At 41.4% G+C, this 19,710-nt stretch overlaps 3 protein-coding genes across 4 annotated transcripts; 1 reads left to right on the forward strand and 2 right to left on the reverse strand.

Annotated features, from left to right (window-relative positions):
- Positions 1-937: 937 nt before the first annotated feature.
- On the reverse strand, positions 938-5,989 carry ecd (ecdysoneless homolog). Its single transcript, XM_084376058.1, has 14 exons — positions 5,822-5,989; positions 5,485-5,705; positions 5,272-5,389; positions 5,044-5,131; positions 4,484-4,662; positions 4,139-4,331; positions 3,913-4,041; positions 3,690-3,815; positions 3,444-3,529; positions 3,002-3,105; positions 2,308-2,566; positions 2,091-2,158; positions 1,792-2,003; positions 938-1,713 (listed from the first exon to the last, which is right to left on the reverse strand). Exons 2-14 carry the CDS (start codon positions 5,678-5,680, stop codon positions 1,495-1,497), a joined length of 1,977 nt encoding a protein of 658 aa, XP_084232184.1. The 5' UTR covers positions 5,681-5,705; positions 5,822-5,989; the 3' UTR covers positions 938-1,494.
- Positions 5,990-6,322: 333 nt separating this feature from the next.
- fam149b1 (family with sequence similarity 149 member B1) lies at positions 6,323-16,099 on the forward strand. 2 transcript variants are annotated; one of them, XM_084374709.1, is made up of 16 exons: positions 6,323-6,838; positions 7,311-7,427; positions 7,878-8,022; positions 8,735-8,883; positions 9,069-9,212; positions 9,973-10,128; positions 10,245-10,426; positions 10,524-10,666; positions 11,222-11,290; positions 11,813-11,925; positions 12,227-12,451; positions 13,434-13,557; positions 13,752-13,877; positions 14,122-14,203; positions 14,689-14,826; positions 14,962-16,099. In XM_084374709.1, exons 1-16 carry the CDS (start codon positions 6,792-6,794, stop codon positions 15,042-15,044), a joined length of 2,043 nt encoding a protein of 680 aa, XP_084230835.1. In that variant the 5' UTR covers positions 6,323-6,791; the 3' UTR covers positions 15,045-16,099. The 2 variants fall into 2 exon arrangements, with proteins under 2 accessions (XP_084230835.1, XP_084230836.1); XM_084374710.1 differs by lacking the exon at positions 11,222-11,290 and having other exon boundaries at positions 6,325-6,838.
- Positions 16,041-18,673, reverse strand: dnajc9 (DnaJ (Hsp40) homolog, subfamily C, member 9). The gene is made up of 5 exons (XM_084374711.1): positions 18,330-18,673; positions 17,173-17,313; positions 16,658-16,912; positions 16,466-16,552; positions 16,041-16,380 (listed from the first exon to the last, which is right to left on the reverse strand). Exons 1-5 carry the CDS (start codon positions 18,501-18,503, stop codon positions 16,279-16,281), a joined length of 759 nt encoding a protein of 252 aa, XP_084230837.1. The 5' UTR covers positions 18,504-18,673; the 3' UTR covers positions 16,041-16,278.
- Positions 18,674-19,710: the final 1,037 nt, after the last annotated feature.

Below are 19,710 nucleotides of genomic sequence, written 5' to 3' on the forward strand. Positions count from 1 at the left end.
GATAAACAGAAGTTGGGCAGGAGTTGGAAACCATCCTATAAAAACTTGCTTCAATTCAGTGGCCTGTTGATGGGAAGTAGTTGGAAATTCAACTGGTATGATCCAGCAAAAGTTAAGCAGGAACCAGTTGGAGGTTTCCTGTAAATGTATTAAAGCAAAACAACAATGACAGACAGACAGTGGCTTCAGTGGGAGAGAGAATGAAACAAGCACAAATCAGCAGCACAGTTCAAAGTTTTCTTTCAGAGCTGAAGGTTAAACAAGAATAACAAGCAAATGTTAACAAGCATTTTTCCCTCATGTATATTCATGAAAATGTGGATAATTTTTTTAAATTATTGCCTGGTAAACAGAGAAAGTTGTTGATAGTGGACACAGATGTTTGAATCCTATTGTATATGCAACTTAATGTACTGAACAGTATTCCAGAGGTTTAAACTCTCAAGCTAAGTTTTGTGGAAGTTGTCCTTGAATGATTCTGTCATGTTTTTCAGATGAGAAGGATAACGATGAAGGTCGTTCGTACCGGACACAAGACTGTTGAACTGACTTTACCACATTAACAGAGTTAAAAATATTTTAACTCAGGTCCTTGGCTGAATAAATTTTTAACCACAGGAAGTAGGAGTTGCCCTTGAATGAGTCTGACCGCTGACATTTGTCAGATGAGAAGGGACCGCGATGAGAAGAATTTAGTGGTGCTGAAACCATTTTCTTTGAGTCTATTTTTAAGTTATTCTAAGACGCTAAATTATGTCTGAATTTAAGAATGTGCTTTCATTATTTAAATGTTACATTTAAAGACAGAAAGTAAATGTTTTACTGTTTTGTTTAAACAAATAATGTGAAAAGAATGTTGATCTACCTGATGATGATGGTGCACAATAGAGATTCTGTATGCCCTGAATAAACTGAAATGAGACTGAAACCACAAGGCTTTCCTTCCAAAAATATTTATTCTGTTTCTAACAATGAAATGCAAGTGCCGTCATAAACCACAAACATCACACAAAGCAGCATGTATTAAAAATCCTCAACTCTGATCAAAATGGTTTGTCTCGACTTGAGTTGAGTTCAATGAGACGATGTGTATTTTCATGAAGGGTACTTTGTAGTTTTGGGGAAGAAAGTTCAATTAGAAGAGAAAAATCTCCATTTATTGATTTTCTTGACTGAATAAATTGAACAAACTTTCCTCAAACAACAGCACGATTTGATGAATGTATTCCTGTGTGTATTTTACAAACAAAGCAGATTTGAAAAAAGATATTTGCTAATGTTATATGATGTAAGAAATGCACCCAATGTGTTTACAGTGCATATAATACATTTGGGTGAGAATCATTAAATGTAAACATAACCCTGTTTGTTTACAATATGAATGCTGGCCAACAGAAGTATCGTCAGTGCAATGGAGCCTTAAGACACGCTTTTCCATGTGTTTGAGCCAGCCAAATATCGCCTCACTCATTACCTAAGTCCATTCCTTGTCCCTTATGCGGGATCAGAGTTGGGTGGCAGGTGTATACCCAGACTCTGCAGCAGGTTAGATGCCGGTCCAGCCAGTCCGGCCTGAGAGCTGAGGGACTCCAGCAGGTTTGTGACCAGATTGAGGTCGATGTCAAGAGGCTGGATCTCCTCCTCCGTCTCTTCCGTCAGGAGACTGTCGGTGGCTGGAGGGGAGCCGTTGACCAGTCCTGTCTTGTTGTGATTCTGCAGAATGGACAAAAACAGTGAAAAAGATTGTTTCCTGACTAGATTCATGATGATTCGTGTCAAAACGTAATTTACCGTCAGATTGAAGCTTTGTCCAATATTAGTGCTCATCAGCTCCTGATCCATTTGGTCCATGTATCTTCTGAGACCGTCCAAAGTTTCTGTCCCGTTCATCTCTGCCTGACCAGACAACCCGTTCTCCTCTTCCTCTTCCTGCTCCTCCTCATCATCCTCATCATCATCATCATCATCTAGATCATCTGAATCTAGCTCTTCCTCTTTGCTTCCTATAAAAATAAAGACAGAATCAGTGAAGAGAGGAAGTTGTGGCAAGTTTCTGCTAGTTATTTTTTTACTTCATAGCTTCTACATACCTAGAAGTCTGTCCAGTGCGTTGGCCATGGAATCAGGGTCAAAACTAAAAGGCTGAGTTGAACTGGTCCTGGAATACAAAGAAAAACTATGTCAGCCCTGAACTGAAACACTGTTATTGGACAATGCATTAACTTTTTGCAATCATGTGGAAAATAAAAACAAATGATCCCAATTCATTTTACTCATGGACCCAAATGTCAGTCAGTCGTGTCTCACCAGGGCAGTTCAGCACCCTCATGTGATGACATGGCATTGAGGAAGTCCTTCATCCCCCGACTGACCGCCACCAGGCTGTAACCGTCCTCCTCTTCCTCCTTGTCGCCCTGTGTCTCCTTTCTCCTCTCCTCTGCGCCCTCGACATGCTGTGTTTGTTTGGTGGAACCGGAGTTCTTGCTGCCAACATCGGCTCTCCCCCCGCTCCTCTCCTGCAACATGCGCTCCAAATCCTGAGCTGTGATATCCAGCCAGCTGTCACCTGGAGATAGACACACAAAGACAAACTAATTATAGGAAATGGTTGAAAGAGCGACAGGGAGGAGAATGGAGGAGGCATACCACCAAAAGGACATAAACTGAAAGGAATTGGCAGGAAGCAGAAAATCCCAGGTGGCAGAGACAGACAAATGTTTACTTTCTAGCAAGGTCAGAGAAGCCTAACTTTATAGTTAGTAATTGAAATAGTAAAAAGTAACAAAGTTTAATGTTGAACTGAGTAAATAACACTTAAGAGAGGGGTAATGTCTCTAATCTGAACCCTAGTCTTTGCCCAGGAAATATTAACAATGTACACACACCCCCATAAGTTGTCCTGCAAGAATGGTTTCTTAGCTTCAATGTTCAGACGCTTTGATATTTTATTTCTGCTGTCAAGATTAGCCACCATTTGACCCAAAGATAGATTTTCACTCACTGTCCTCTTGGGGGAGCTCTGCCTCTTGTTTCTTCAGCTCCTCCAAGTTGAGTGGATTGCAGCTGTGCAGCAGCTGGAGAACCTCCTCACCCGGGGCTGAAGAACTAAGACAAAAAAGGCACATTCAGACAGATGCACTTAGATGTCACATGCAGGCATGTTCACAGTAATAAGTCATGTATAAGGCTGCAACTGACTATTATTTTCAAAGTTGTTTGGTCTATAAAATGTCCAACAATGTTAACAAACTGCCGATTAATGTTTCCAGAAGTGTCAAATGTCTTGTTAAGCCAGATCCCAATAATCTTCAGTCAGAAGCCCAAATTTCCCTAAATTAATTTAATATCAAAATAGTTGTGGATTCATTTAATAGTGGACAATTCATCAACCAATCGTTGCAGCTCTAGTCACGTACACATGCATGCACATCCATAGTTCTCACCTTGATTTTGAGACAACCGACTGTTTAAAGAAGTTTTCTGCAGATCTCGTCAGTTCTTTGTAACGCGCTGAGCCTTCCAGTTCTCCCTGCATTTGACAACAATAAAATAAAAAACTTAAACACTCTGCTTTAGAGAAATGCTGTGTATATTGCATCTCTCACAAACTGTGCTTTTACACCTAACCTAACATTCCAAGTGTCACTAAGTGGCAAAGTGGCTCGGCATTCAGAAAACGTGAGACTGACCCGGAAGTAGCCGTTCTTTTTCAGACTGTCCATGAAGCCTTTCCACTGAGGGTTACAACTGACAGGAGCATCAGGCTCTGATGATGGCATCCTGCACTTAGAGCACAGGATCTCAAAGCCATGGGCCTGAGAACAGGACACACACACACATGGACAAACAAATAATCAAATACAAACTAAACAACAGGATCAGAATGTAGAGGAAACACGGATGATGGCTCACCAGTTTCATGCCAAGCTCGTGGGCTCTGTACTGTGGATGAGAGCGAGGTGGCAGGGTGAAGCCACTCCTCCGGTCAGGGCTGAACTGTTGCTGCTGCAGCTGGGCATACAGGCAACGCGTGAATGTCACCTAGAAATATATATACAAGAACAAGGTTATGGTTTGTTTAAAGGAGGTCAACCTCTTGCCAAGACCGCTAAAATCATGAATCTTTAAGTCTGTTTACAGAGGTAAGGACGAGTGTATCAGGAGGAAAAGTCTTGAAGCTTCGACACGCCTGCAGATCTACTGGATCTCTCAGGTAGAACGCTGACACTGCAGGGGCGACGAGGTCTGGTCGTTGTGCCAACACTGTGGCAACACCAGCCGGTATGAAACAGTGGGCACGATGGAGGTTAGTTTTAATCTTCTCTGGGTACCTGTTGGAAATACAGAATGATAAGCTTTTACATGTTTTGTAAATTTACAGAATCTGCCAGATACGTGTTAAAACAAAAAAAAAACATGCTGAATTCGCAGACAAATTTGTGTATTAAAAATAGACTTTAAACAAGTGAAGACGTCCTCTCACCCCTTTAGTCGCTTCCTCATGGCTGAACAAATCTTTGGGCTTGCTCGACAGGCCTCTGGGTGGGTGGAGAGTAGTGCTAGAGCTTGTGCCACACTTGGTACCACATCTTTTGAGATCCCCACTGGACTGGATTTAGAGGGACAGGGCAGAATATGCAACTCTCCCTTATAGAAAAAGACCTGCAGAAGAGAATGGGAGAATGAATGAAGGCTTATAGTAAATGCAGATGATGACAAGAGATAGATATTTAAGGGGGCACTATGTCATTTTGGGGAAGAAATTCAAACTCAGATAGTATTACATTTCTATAACTGAATAAACAAGCTGTTCTCAGAGCTCTTTTTGAAGCTAGAAAGGTGGCAGGGTCCGCCAAATATAAACAAAGTAAAAAAGTATGAAATGGTGCTTTCTTTGTTTAGGCATAAAAATCAGTCGGTGAAGATCTTTCTCTTCTGATTAAAAAGTCTTCCCTAAAACTACACAGTGCACCTTAAAATAGACTAAAGACTACAAACTAATAAAAAAAACATCATCACATGTGTCTTATCTGGCCGACTCACCCTGTTTTCACTGGTGTCTGGATTCAGCCATTTGGGAAGATAATCTGCTGCTTCAATGAGAAGAAACTCCCCATCATTGTCCTCAACTCTTCACACACAAACATAATACAGAAGTTGAAGGCAATTTACAAACAGGTGAAACTGGTCCATGTTTAAGCTGTAATGTGGCAACGAAACCATTAGTTTTCTAATTGCAAAGGCATAAAGTCAAAACACATCCTGTCTCACCTGGCAGCCAGTTCTGGGAATGCCTCTGTGATCTGCTGCAGGAGGTGAACAATAAACCACTCGTCCTCCACATTGTCCCCAAACTGAGTCTGACCTCCAATGTGAGCAGGGACATCTCCTGTCAATAACATCAACAAACATCAGTCTTTACACGACCAAGAAGAAAACAAAATGTACCCATTTTTAAAATCAATTAATCTCTGAAGACTATACCTTTCTCAGGGTGATACTTGAGGTTAAATGACTGATGCTGCCAGATGTATCGTATCAGTAAAGGCGCAACCTTTGCCAAAATCTCATCTACTAGATGTGGGAGCTGTTCCTCAGTCTGCTGTGAATCTGACTGGACCAAGAAGAGCTTGTACTGAACCATGTCCTCCAGAATCACTCTCCTCTGCAGGGCGTCCATTGTAGCAGCTTTCTAAAAATATTACCTGGTAAAAGGACAGCAGGTAAAAGTCTTAGCAATCGTGAAAGTAAGAGTGAGGAGTGAAGTATTAGCATCAGTTACAGGCTCAGTCAACTATTTAACAGCTAAACGCAAACTTACGATAATTATTACTGTTGATATTGAAGACCTTTTCTCGTTTTAAACGTGAGACGTACTATCAATATAGTCCGGAGAGATTAACATGCGAGAAAAACATAAACTTTTCTAACTGCATCGTACGTTTCTATCACGCCATCCCTCACTGTTTAGGTCCTACTGTGAATTAAACTCGACTACCCTGAGTGTGTAAAAAATGATAGTTCCTACGTTATTTATGAACTAACTTTCGCTATTCTAGGTATAAAAAACAACACATAATATACCAAATTTACATCTCAAATAAAACATATTTTACCCAATTTAAAGAAAATCAAATATTTAATAATGCGCATTTTGAGCATTTAGTACAAACTAATCCACCATCGACAAGCGGATGCATTTCAGGAGCGCATTCACGTTGACGCATTGGATGCTGGGGGTTGTAGTGCAAGAGCCAACGACGTACCCACTACTTTGCGGCAGTCCGAAATCCATTTCCCATGAGACCACGGGGATACGAAGCTGCGTATCCATGACAGCCGTGTTATTGTTGTTAGTGGTGCTAACGTTAGCAAAGTAAACCCTCCGAGGTAGTGACAGCTAGCTGCACTAACGTTACACACTCATGTAGTTTAAGATGTAGCTAGCTTAAACCTAATTCGTGGGCTACTTCTGGACCACACAAGAGGCTAATTTAATGTAGCAAGGCTACTTTGAAAGAATATGTCTTTTGAGGATTTATACAATGCCGTCCGTGCCTTTTCGATGTTATACCCGTCCGTCCATGTAACGCTAGTTAGCATATTTTTAGACGTAGCCTCCTCCTAACGTTAGCATCTGTAACCAAAGCCCTGTCCAGCTTTTTGCATTAAAAGGTGTTCGTCCGCGGACCAGAGGAAATGACAGACGCTCTGCTAAAGTGTTCCCAGCGAGGTGAGGAGGCGAGAATGAGAGACGAGGGCTTGAGCCTCTAAAACGGAGAGGAAGGAGAATGATTTCACGATACAACAGAAGACCTGTATCGCACAAACTTGAGATGTGAGTACCGAACATACAAGTGTCATCTCTGCATATGCTACTGTAGCAGCTGGCCTCTGTAAACAAGGTCTTTCTAGCTCTCGGAGACTGAATGACGTTATCTACACTGGGGAAAAGATAGGTGATTGACTACTCCACCATGATCAAATAACAGTGTAAAATAATATTTTTATTGATCCAGAGAGTCCATCTGTCACATCTGCCGCCTCGTTTAGACAGACATAATAACATCATTAGCATTTCAACTGCAAAACCCATTTCAAGCCATCCTACTATTTGGGGGAACAACTTGTCCTTGTTTCATGATGTCATGCCTCTGAAAATGGTCGACAGTGAAGTGAACTATATTTGTATTTAAAGGGCTAAGACGTGCAAAACCACCAGAATCTTCCAGCAATCAGGTTATCTTCTCCAAAATGTAATCTTACAAACGGACTTTCAGATCAATGTTCTCAATCTGTCTTTTATGCAGTCGTGGGTTGTCCCGAAGCAGCCTCGACCACCACCCTCTCCCAGAGGAAGCAGACGACAACCACACCCCTCAGCGCTACCTCCATGACCTCCAGGAAGCTGTCTCTGCCCACAACAGGTAACCCAGTCCTGGTTGTTTTACAAAATGGGCAGCTCTGGCTTGTTCTGCAATAAGGCAAAGATCAAACCACTTCCAATCAGTACACAAACACACTCTTGCCTGTTTGTTTGTAATGTAACACCCTGTTGAGTGGACAACTGAGTCTCAGGGCTCTCGCTATGTGAAACAAGACACCCAGAAGCAGTGGATTAATAAATATCACATTGCCTCCTTCAGATGTGCAGTTAAAAGAATAAATAATGAGGCAGGCTGTTGGAATATTCAATGACTTTGACACTTGCCCTGTATTTTCCACTTTGAGACCTGGTTTATAGTCAAGGTCTTTAAAAACGCTCGTTAAATTCACTGTCCATGTGTTGCTGTGGGAAGAGGGAGTGTTTGATATCCCCTACAGGTGCTTCTCAAACTGTACATAAACATAATAACTCCCTTGTCCTTTCCTTTCAGCTCAGAGACGTCTGCTGCCTCAGGACACTCTGACTGTCCCACCGTCATCTCGGTAGACTCCAACCAGTCCTGGTCAGGTATCCACAGCTCCACAGGCACCAGCATCTCCACAGAGAGGAGCTCTGTTTTCTCCTGGGGCTACGATGTAAGTCTACTCCTGCGAAATAAAAAAGACGATCTTCGTGTGAAGCGATGATGCCAGCCCTGCTCTGTCTGTCATGCAGATGTTTTTCCTCCAGCATTTTTCCATTCTCTCTGTTATTCTGTTGCATAGATTTAAGAAAAAGATGCTTTCATGCATGTCAGACGTCAGTTTACTTTACCTCCAGTCACTTTTTTGCAAAGCCGTGGAAAACAATAGAACAACGTACAACCAATCACTGCATCGTATGGTAGACGCCCTCCTTGTTTGTCTGCTACCTCTTTGTGTATGCAAGGCCTGATTCCACTGGGTATTGGTGTGCTTTCTTCTAGCCTCAGCTGGTCCTACAAAACTTTTCCAGGACTCAATGATTTATTTAGTTTGTTATCCTCAAGCTGCTTCTGAGAAGTAAAAAATTCACAGTAACGCAAAATAACTTTCCAAACTCTCCCTCTCTCTCTTCGTCTCTCTCTTGTTTTTTTGTTATAGCATATGAACGATCTAGCTTGACCACAAACACATACAGAAGCTGATAATTATGCATGTTTAAGCTTGCCGTGAGATTTGAAAAAAAAGTAATGTGTCAATGTTTTTCCAGTAACTGATGAACAGATAAAAGCAGGAGCTTTCAGTCATAGAGCTGGTGTATCATAACAGAGGGATGACTAACTCTCCTTCCTGTGTTTCTGTCCCTTTCTGTTTTTCCGTCCCACAGGAGTTCGACAAAGCAGCGTCACGGCAGGTGCAGCAAATGTTTGAGGAGATCGACAAAGAGCTGTACGAGGGGAGAGGCAGCGGAGGAGGAATACTCCAGGGGCTGCAGGATGAATGTCAGCAGTGGGCCACACGATTCCCACATCTTCGGTATTACGTTTTCCGCAGTTTGCTACCAACCTTCTGACATTTTACTTCTGAGTTAAACAGGGCTGCTGTGAGATCAAAGACTACTGCTGACTGTGGAGACAAACCTGAAAAAAAAAGCATTTGAATCCTTTCATGAAAACATAATTATTTTCCGTTTTTTTTGTCACTGTGTTTGCGTCCCTCAGGATCCAGGGGACTCAGGTAGTGTGTCCCAGTGATGAAGGATTCCAGTGGTATGCTACTTCAGGGAGAGGCAGCTCCGCCAGCAGCCCAACAGGAAGCAAAGAAAGCGGTGTGAAGACGCAGGAGAAAGATAAGGGTGGCACAGAGTAAGTCTTCACTGCAGTGGCTCACTGATTCACCTGTTGGATACATTTTGCTGATATAAGGCACATTTTTGCTTTTTTATTAAATGTATAGCATTGCCTGATTAATTTACATTTTTGATCTAAATTTTAAACAAGTAAACATAATCTCCATTTTGTGATAGTTCTGTGTACCGATTTGAACATATATTGATTAGCAACTGGTATTTGCATCACTCAGAAACAATTTGGCACGTGTTTATTTGGCTTTCAATTGGAGGAAACTTTTCCAAAAATGAAGAAAATGGACCATTTTATAGGGTTCATATCTGAAACTGTGAATCTGTGGTCTTTAAGAACTTCTGTATGTTGCTGTAGCTGGCTGGCTGTCCACATGACTGGTGTTAGTGCATCAATTATAGACGAACGTTGCCTTATTCTGTGGTTTTGTGACCTAGATGCACTGGCTTGTCAGTCGGGTTTGTGGGTCAGAGTCAAGCTAGTTGGCTGTGATTAATAGTTGCTTGGACCAACACTTTTAATGGTTGTAACAAGGCAGTGCCACGTCTGACTTCTCAAAACTGAGTTGACATAATGACTAGTGTGAGACTGTGCATGCTTGTATCAAGACTTTCCTTCTGATTGTCAGGCTGGAGCTGTCTGCTGAATTTGAGTTTTTTTTTTTATTCAAAGAGAAGCATGCATGTTCTTGTGTCTGTGAGTGTACCATTTTGTGTGTACATTTTAAAGTGCTTAACTACGTGTGCCCTTGTGTTTCGGGAAGGTTGAATGTGCAGGGCAGGAGAGCAGCGCTGATTAAGTCCTCCTCAGCTGAGTTGGATGGGCTTCCTGGCAACGCCAGTGGCTCCAGCAGTCATGACAAGCCGAGAGTGATTGAAGTGGAGGGTCTGATGGAGGAATACTTGGCTTTTGATAGCAGGTACTTGTGAGTTAATCACTTTCCTCATGCTGCTTATTCCAGAAACTGATGTAAACCTCAGCTGCTGTTATTATTTATTTATTTATTGAGTGATTTATCATATCTGTTTTAAACAGGGAGGAGGTGTGGGAGCAGGATTGTTCAGAGTCGGGTCGGAGGCATCACTGTCTGCCCCCTGTCTCGCCATACCGCTGTCGCCGCCAAGCTGTTCTCGACCTGCTGTTTGATGACGTGTGGCGGCAGCTGGTTGGCTGGATGAAAGAGCTGGTTCAGCGGCACTGGGAATGCTGCACCTCAAGTAGGGCTGAATTTAACTATTAAGCATGCATTTGACCTCGTTTCTATTAAGGAAATGTCCTTTCTTATACTCTGCATTTGGATTGTGTGATTGGCAGACGATGAAAAGATTTCTGGGAACTTGAGCCCCGTGCAGCAAGACTCCCAGAATCCCTTCTTGCTGCTCTCCATGCTGCCCACCATGCTGCCCAAACTTGGCCAGAGCAGGGTGCCCCCGCTCACAGCTGGCCTGCAGTTTCAGGTCCGTGAGCCTCATTTCACTTTATTCCCCACAGCCGGTCAGGAGATCCATTCAAACCTCAGAATCTGTCTTTTTCATTTATGTATTAAGACAACAGACAATGACAGCAGCCCAATACAAGACACGCTTATAATTCACTTTTAGTATTCTTTAAGTTGATAATAAATGCAATATATGACGTGAAAATAAGAGTTTTATGATAACATAGAGAGATAACATTTTTTAGCTTTCATATCTGCAAGCTCTTTGCTGACTTTAGTGTCATGTCTCTGTTCCACAATCCACACTTGATCGTCCCCTTTTTTCACTCCTGCCTGTTGCTCTTTCAGCCTTTCAGTGCTTCCAGTTCATTAACTTGTGTCACTGTTTTCTTTCTTTCCCCCTTTTACTCTCTGCCCTTCACCTTGCAAATACTGTTTCTTGTGTCTATTTTTCTTCTTCTCCCATGTTCTGTCTTTTTCCACGTTTTCATTTACCTCCATGTCCTTTACCCCTCTTCCTTCCTTTCCATATCCACCATCTCCACCCTTGGTCATGCCTTTTTTCCCCTCAAAGAACACAAAGTCAAGGGGCTCAAAGCACAAATCCAGACGGAAATCCAAAAAGCAGAAAAGGCCTTCCAGTGTATGTAACTCCCTCACTTAGAGCCAAAATGGTGGCGTGTTGTGCGCACGCCGTCCATGGCGGCTCACTGTCTTTATCTCTAGAGTAAATGTGCTTGTGCCTGTTGATTAACACAAATCTTCATCAGTCTTTTTAATTAACTGCAACTTCAACATGCACTACATGTTTCCTTTCTGTCACAACGAGAATGTTGGAATGCTTTGTTTTGCTAGTTATTGCTTTTGTTGCATTTTAAGTGTTGTGAATGTTACTTTTGGTTGGTGGCATAGCTGAAAATGGGTCCCCTGACATCAGTGCATGATACATAGCTTTCTTTGATAATATTCTGTATTGTACATAAGGAACAAACTAACCATGTGGCCACTGGCCTCCATAAAATGCATTATTTGTATCTAACCTGCCTTTCTTCCTTTATTATGTCTCTTGTCTTACCTCTCTCTGTCCCTGCTCCCTCCATCATTCCTCCCCCACCTTCCCTCTGTCTCATTACTTTCTCCCCCTTCATCTCATACTGTTCCCCAGGCTGGGAGGGTCCCAGTAGGAGCAGCAGCAACGCAGCACAACCTGAACGACCTCATCGTGATCCACAGCATCCCCCTTCAGCAGAGGAACCTGGGTGTGCTGGAAAGAAACCAGTAGGACACATTTTACTCTTCCAACCAATGAGCTTTGGTGCCAAATTGATAAATGAAATGGAAATAAGTGACACATCCATCACACACTTGTATATTCCAAATTTTACTCTTTGAATGGGAGTGAATAGATGTCTTGTAGTTCTTGTTCTCCATTTAGAGGTAATCACATTTTGCCAAACGAGGGACATCGCCTCATGCCATGTTTCTGTCCCAGGTCTTTACACCTTGTTTGGCAGAGCGTCCAGCCAGCTGGCAGCAGGTGAAAATGCATCATTCATCGATTGTGCTCCTTCCCATACAGGGAGCCAGAAGAGCGGCCGTGTCACAGACCAGGCTCTAGCGTGGTCCCCTCCAGCAAACCTCGGCCACGCCGAACCCTGGAGCAGAGCTCTTCTTCGCTGTCCCGCCCGGCACAGTCTGCCAGACGCAGGAACCCACCTCCCCGAACGCTCCTGCCACTGGTTCCCAGCCTGAGTCAGTCCAGCGCGGCAGGATCCATGGATGAGGTCATCCGCGGGACACGTCTGTGAGTTTTCGCTTCCTCGCCAACCCCACCCAAACTCCTATCTAGCTTTTTACTCTCTCATGATTCTCCCCTACGGTCTCTGAGGTTGTGCAGAGGCAGAGTGAGATTACTTTGAAAACAGTCTCCCTTTCAACTCGTGCCTTATGGCTGTGAGCGGCAGAATAATTCATTTGAGGAACCAACTTCACAGATGAACTCGTCATGAACCGTAGGTGAAAGAGTAATACTGTCAAGTGAGCCACTTAGTTTTCTGTCAAGTGGAATTTCAATCCTTCTGCAAAATTCAGCAACTACTGTATCATATTAGGAATAAAGGAATAGTTTAATATTTTAGGAAATGTAAGTATTTGCTGCGTTTTTGCCGTGAGTTAGATGAGACGATTAAAAACTGAGGTGTAAAAACTTTTGTGGATTTTACTTTTACTTTACTGTCATCATTGCGAGGCTCAACTCTAGGTCTAAGTCTTGCTAAGAAATAGTAATAATGTTTTTATTCTTTGCTGAGCTCATGCTAAGCTAACTAAACCCTCTCCATGCACCAGCTTCGTATAAAGTTACAGATTTGAGTGGAGTGGTATCAATCCTCTCGTCTTACTTTCAGCAAAAAAATCGAATTAGCACATTTCCCAAAATGTCAAACTAACCCTTTCATTCCTTTGATTTTTTAGTGCTGTCACTGTTTATCAAATTCTGTCCAGGAAGAGATAACTTTGAACATTTTATTGCACGGTGGCAAAGAAATTCATTCCAGCACTTTAAATCGAATGCTATCTACAAATCACATTGGTTCTTTACTTGAAAAAAGCATCTATGCTGTCACAACTTTGACTTTCATCCTTACGCATAAGCTGTGAATTTTCACAGCTCCCTTAATTATTTCAGAGATAGATATATGTTAGTGCCATACATGCAACATGGAACAATCTATCTATTTATATTATATTTATTGTCTTTATTGAAGTGTGTGTATCTTCATCCATAGACCAACAGCCAGCGACCGCCTGACATCTCCGCTGTTGCCTCTGAGCAGAAACACACTCCTTCCCCCCATCAGCACTGGAGACCCAGAGTCATCTCACTCAGGACAACAGTCCAAACCTGCACAGGTACACTTCAACATCACTGAAACAGTAACAGCACCTCAACAGAAACACAGATTAACTGAAAGCTTTATAAAAAAGATAATCGGCTTCAGAAATCTACATGAAGTATACAGGCCAAAAAACAATATTGCTGTTGCTTTTATTCAGTTTTCAAATGCAGTAAACTGTGTATGTGTGCATTTATTTCATGCGACCAGCGTCAGAAAGGCCCGTCCAGCCGTGCTCACAGTGCTATAATTGACGAGGCTGGCAGTTCAATACCAAGGGATCGTCACCACCTACTGGATGTGTTCTCTCGTCCAAACACCACTCACACATACAGGGTAAGCTATGTTTACGCATAAACATAAAGCATGCTATCACAAGTAGTAGGTCAATGATTTTGTGTTATTTTTCTTTACTTTTAACCCATCAGGTTTAAAACAGAAGGGCTTTTTTAATGTTATGTTATGAGTTGGCATCATTTATAGTCTGTTTATCATGATGATGACAATGATATCAAAATGATGATGTTATGTGGTTTGAGTGTCGGAGACAGTCTGTGTGACCCCTGTTTTTTTTTTCTAGTCGGACACTCCATACCGTCGTTCCTTCACAGTATTGGACAACATCGGGCAGGGGCGGCCGGGCAGAGCCTCTGTTGGCACAGGTCAGAAATTCAACTTGAATGGTTCAATGAAAAACATACAAATGGTTGCTGGAAAAGGGCTGTGATACCCTACAGCCCTGTCAGATTAGTACTACTTTCAAAAAAGAGGCGTATCTTGAAGATGGCGGGGTTATGAATCAATGTTTTCACTTTGCATCGATGCTTTTGGATCGATGATCATTGAACCGATATATCAATCCAGATCCATGTATCGTTACACCCCTACTGGTCACCTCAACTTAAAGCTAACTGTTGAAACTATTCATCCATCAACTATTCATCCATTACTTTAGGCTAATTGTTTTTTTGTTTATTTGTATCAAATAGTTGAGCTGTTCCTGTACACTGACTCCTACTTATCATCTGCAGTTACTTTTTGCGAGTGCCACCGTACTGTACTGTTCATACCCAGTGGCCGTATAAGATGGATTTTGTAGTACATCAGTTCATCATGTATGCATCAATTTATTCAATCATTCCAACAGACTCTCTTGGAATTGGCGTGACCGGCATTAGTCTTGGCATCAGCAGCTCATCCTTCTTGGACTCGTTTTCCCACCACCCCTTGGGGCACTCGCCCATCAAAGACGAAGAGGAGCCAGACCCACAAGCCCCTGTCTCAAGTCAGTAGATTAAAGCGGCTGATGAAACTCTTCCAGAGTCAAAGATAAACTATGAATCACTACCTACTACTAGGATGTTTTCAAGTGTATGATTCAGTGAGTTCATTAACTTGAGATGTTTTTTTTTCCCTTTAGCTCCAGTGGTGCCTGTGTCAGTCGCACCTCGGTCTTACACCCGAGGAGGCATCTCATCCAGAGCCAGCAGACCTGGCTTGTAGTCCCGTCTTCAGAAATTCAGCCATTCACCTTTATACAGCGCAACAAAGTGCACCACTCTGCAGCATCTGTGCCCACTAAACTTTTTATTTTATTTTACAAAAGTAGCAGGACTTTTTCATATCATGTTGCTTTAGTGATTTTTTTGTTTAGAAGCCTATTTTTGTATTACAAAAAACAGCTTATGTGGCTGCCAAACACAAATCAACAGTAACTCCATCTTCATGTACAGTATGAGCTGTATGTGTGGACATTTCTACCATGTATGTATGATCTGAATGTGTAAATATATCTATTTATATGTGAATGTACTGTATATTATCCTCTGCAGTGTGTTGTTGTGCTGGTAAATGACTATGCAGGGAATAACACATCCATCCAGACAGGGATAGAGAGGATAAAAAAGCACTTTTCCCCTCTCTGATGCTACATCAGAGAGTTTGGTACTGTATCTTTTATAAGGACACAAGTGTCTGCAGCCCTATGTATAAAAAGAAATCGACCCAGAGCGTCTCATTGCACACTGGAACGAGAACAAGAGATGCCACCTTGCAAGTTTTTAGTTGCCTTTCTCTACATTAACATCAAACACATGACAAGAGAGGGTGTGGTGGATGTATAAGCACTGATAAAACTTCTCTGCAGCTCACATGCTTTAACCACATTACCGTAATAATGTAGGAACACAGGAGGCATTTAAAGAAAACCATGTAAATAACTTAAAGGATGAATTAATTGTGTCTGTACAAAATGCTGTATTTGTGGTAACTTGTTTTTCCTTATTATACGAGTAAAGCCATGTGGGGATGTCGTGACAGGTAACATCAGGGTTACTGCACACAGGGTAGTTTTCCTTTCAGTAGTTATTAAAATAATATATCTGACAGCCATGCTACAAAAGGTGACAAAGCTTGAAAATCAAAAGCTTTTCTTCAAGGCATTTTCTTTGATTGTATTTTATACAAAACAATAAAAAAAAAAGCTGTGTACAAACAATGTATATAAATATGAATTTATTCGTGTTTATGGACAAATAAAAGGTGCATTTACATTTTGATGAAGTGTAACATGAAAAGCTTGAGAGATGAAAGAGGAGGAACACAGAATGAAGGCAGCAGCTTCAAAATGTACTTGATTTCTATTATATGATCTAAAACTGTTTTTTTTTTTTAAACAAATGAGGACATCAGCTGCAACGTGCACATTTTTTCTTCTTCAACCATAGCCTGCATGTTGTCACTTTTTCCCTCTTTTGGATTTCCCACTTTTTTTGGCGTATTTTGCTTCCAGGTCAGACAGGAAACTGTTATAATTCTGCTCTCTGCTCTTCTGTCTTTGCTGGAAAATGAGAAAGAAAGGATGGTTATTGTAAGAAAAAAAGAGACAAGACAAACCAGTCACCGATTTCATACACGTCTCTTACCTGAAGCATCATCACAAGACTATCATCTTGATCACCAAGCCCCATCTCTTTCTGCATTTCTTCTGCTTCTTGTCGCTCTCTATCAGCCTAGATGGTCAAATGCAATCACACTGGTTAGATTAGATAAAGTTAAGAGATACTAGAGACTACTCCTGTGTGAGTGTAGATATATGGCTTTAACACATTTCTCACCCTCTTCCTACGAGCCCTCTTCTTCTTTACACTCTCCTTAGTAAACGCTGGGAATGCTTCGACGTCTCCGCTGTCGATCGCGGCCTGGATGATGCTGCCGAGCCTGGGCTCATCTTCCTGGGTGCAGCACATGGCTGAGGCAGTGATGGCATCCATGTCTCCCTCGTGCTGCACGTACAGATGGATCACATCCTGCCGCTCCTCATCAGAGCCCTTATATTTCTTCTCAAATTCAAGGATGTCTTGCACTGTAATCTAGAAGATGGACGGAGAGACAGGAGGTTGTCAAGACAACAAGTGTAACAGATGCTGGTTGAGGCTAGAAAATGATGTTGATGTTCTTCTAGGTGTATTTAAGGACACAATAAACTTGCTCCCTATCACTGTATATGACCTACCATAAAGTTCCTGGAATACAAGTGACTCACCCCAACACATCACATCATCGCATGTACAACAAAAGCAAAGTGCGTGACTCACTATTGAGCCAGAAGACACCTGCTGTGCTCATATACCTTAGGGAAGAGCAGCCTCCAGTAGTCTTCCCAGCAGCGGTCCTGACTCAGGACGTCAGACTCTTCATCCACCACCCCCTGCTCATCATAAACGGCTCTCTGCTCCTTATCGCTCAGCACTGCATACACCTTTCCCAACACCTGAAGAAGAACCAGAAAAAAAAAATTCACATATGCAGCTGTACTAGAAAATAAGGTATGTACCACTATTATACACTTATAATATAAAGGGATTTAAAAAAATGACGTGGAGTGTCTTAAGAACATTACATGAGTAACTTGTACTTAGGTTTATTCCATCACTGGCTGCATTTTTGGCACAAAGAGTTTCACTTGAACTGCAAATTAATATCAGTCCCAGATATCGGTTTTCATTCTCCTTGATTTCTAGTAATCGGTATTGGCCCTGAAAAAGCCATGTCGACCCCGAATATCAGCACATCATCAGAAAAAAAAAACATTTTTGTCGATATGACATGCAGATAAGATGAGACTTTAATTATGTGAATGTTATGCGAACCATTGTCCATGTTGTTTTAATTATTGCCTAGAATGTGTACATTTAGATATATACCGTATGTCTACATCTGTCAAGTAGGTGTAATTTAAAAGTTGACAACTATATATCAATTAGTGCAGCTTTATAAAGAGATGAATTCAGACATTTTTTGCAATATAATTTGATAACTTAATTCAAAGTACTGTTAAAATACATGCAGTTAAGTCATAGAAATTTCTTTCTCTAATCTGCATTATTTCATTGCCAATATGTGGTTGATAAACAGATTAAAACCATTGTGTTTCTGTTGTGCTCTACAAGTACACAATGCAACTAGTAAAAAGGGCATCAATAAGAGGAGCTAGATCTTTCAAAACAAATAAGTTGGACATACCTAGCAGGGTTATTTTACACATAAGGTTAGCTACACGTATATCAAGGCTTTCATGGGCTTTGTCCAATGTGTCGCAAACAAAGCAATGTCCAAAACAACTCTGCTTCCACTGCGCATTTCATGAAAAAGTGATTAAACAGAGGTAAGAAGCAGCTTACTCACTGCCACTAGCTAAGCTCAAGTTAGCTAGCAGTGTTAGCTAGCTGGTAACCTTAGCTCGTGTTTGTGTGCGCCGTCTGACAGTAAACACCGAGGAGCGGCTACCTGAAACTTCTCTGTGGCCTGCGGGTCATCGGGAGCCCGGTCCGGGTGCACTTTGAGCGACACTTTGTAGTAACTCCTCCGGATATCTGCCTCGGCTGCCTCTTTGTTGATGCCCAGCAAATCGTACAGGTTTGAGGTCTTGAAGAGCTCCTCGCACCGCTCGAGCAAACCCATCCTGACAGAGTCCGTCAGTGCGAGTCTTCACCGGTCAAGTGTTTTCTCTCACGACTGTTAAACGCTCCTACGGCTACGTTTTGTTATTAATCACGCAGGAGTCGATTGAGTCCCGTTTTCTGCCTCTCCTTTGTTGGCAACATTAATTTGGCGCGCTGGCCTGTCAGATACATCCGTACGTAGAGCGACGTGCTTACGTAACAAACACAAACGCGCTCTGATTGGTTCCCATGATCCATTTCGTCAGACTGCGTAATGAGGATTTTATTCTGTCAGGTGTTATTTTAAAATCTTTAAAACATGACTGTGAAACATGTAAAAGTTTATTTTTATTTAATTTTCTGTCATTCTATTTATTGACCTACCTTCTTCAATAATATTTATGTGCATATAAATCCCATAATTAACTGTGCGTCCAGTTGTTCTGCTGTATATGTTGTGATTTAAAGGGGCACTATGTTGTTTCGAAGAAGACATTCACAGTGTGATTTTTTTAATATTTACAATATTAATGAGGTAATAATACAAACTCAGAAGACAAGAAGCTGTGCTCAGAGGGAAAAAAAGTACCCAGAACACTTTTTGTAGCTAGAAGGTGGCAGGGTCCGCCATATATAAACAAAGTAAAACAGTATGAAATTGTCCTTTAAGGTCAGTTTGTTTATTCAGTATTAAAAACAGTATTTGGTTAGGCATACAAATCAGTCAATGAAGATCTCTCTCTCTTCTGATTAAAATTTCTTCCCCAAAACTACAGAACCAAAGACTTTATGTTTGTTACGTTTGTTTATCCGGTTTATTAAGTCATGAAAGCAAAGAGAGAGTTTGTTTATTTAGTTTGTTGAGGCATAAAAAACATAAATGAAGAACTTTCTCTTTCTCTTCTGATTAAAACCTCTTCCCCAAAACTACATAGTGCACCTTTAATGGAGTTACATTGAGTTACACTAAATCTGTCAATGAAGCCTGTGAGCATAACTGTAACAATCTTCTGATTCTGATTATAAGTTCATCATTATTAATTAATTAGGCTTTTTTTTAACCTAATCCTGATGTTAAACTTACATTAACATCCAAAACCATGACTTAACTGCATGTATGTTAATACTACTTTGAATTAAGTCATCAAAAATGTCTGAATTAATATTTTAATATCTTTTAAAGCTGCAACAATTAATAAATAGTTGTCAACTTTTAAATTAAACAC

This window comes from Pagrus pagrus (assembly GCF_965226575.1).
Source record: "Pagrus pagrus genome assembly, chromosome: 15".
Lineage (NCBI taxonomy): Eukaryota > Metazoa > Chordata > Actinopteri > Spariformes > Sparidae > Pagrus > Pagrus pagrus.

Bases quoted from the DNA above. Each gene is read 5' to 3' on its own strand.
- ecd (XM_084376058.1), bottom strand. From the start codon at position 5,680: ATGGACGCCCTGCAGAGGAGAGTGATTCTGGAGGACATGGTTCAGTAC. The intron at 4,332-4,483 runs GTGAGAGGACGT...TATTTCCAACAG, and splicing joins ATGAGGAAGCGACTAAAGGG to GTACCCAGAGAAGATTAAAA. The intron at 2,004-2,090 runs GTATGTAGAAGC...TTATTTTTATAG, and splicing joins CGCACTGGACAGACTTCTAG to GAAGCAAAGAGGAAGAGCTA.
- fam149b1 (XM_084374709.1), top strand. From the start codon at position 6,792: ATGATTTCACGATACAACAGAAGACCTGTATCGCACAAACTTGAGAT. The intron at 7,428-7,877 runs GTAACCCAGTCC...CTTTCCTTTCAG, and splicing joins GCTGTCTCTGCCCACAACAG to CTCAGAGACGTCTGCTGCCT. The intron at 8,884-9,068 runs GTATTACGTTTT...TGCGTCCCTCAG, and splicing joins ACACGATTCCCACATCTTCG to GATCCAGGGGACTCAGGTAG.
- dnajc9 (XM_084374711.1), bottom strand. From the start codon at position 18,503: ATGGGTTTGCTCGAGCGGTGCGAGGAGCTCTTCAAGACCTCAAACCTG. The intron at 16,913-17,172 runs GTATATGAGCAC...TCCATCTTCTAG, and splicing joins GGAGGCTGCTCTTCCCTAAG to ATTACAGTGCAAGACATCCT. The intron at 16,553-16,657 runs GTGAGAAATGTG...TTGACCATCTAG, and splicing joins AGAGGGCTCGTAGGAAGAGG to GCTGATAGAGAGCGACAAGA.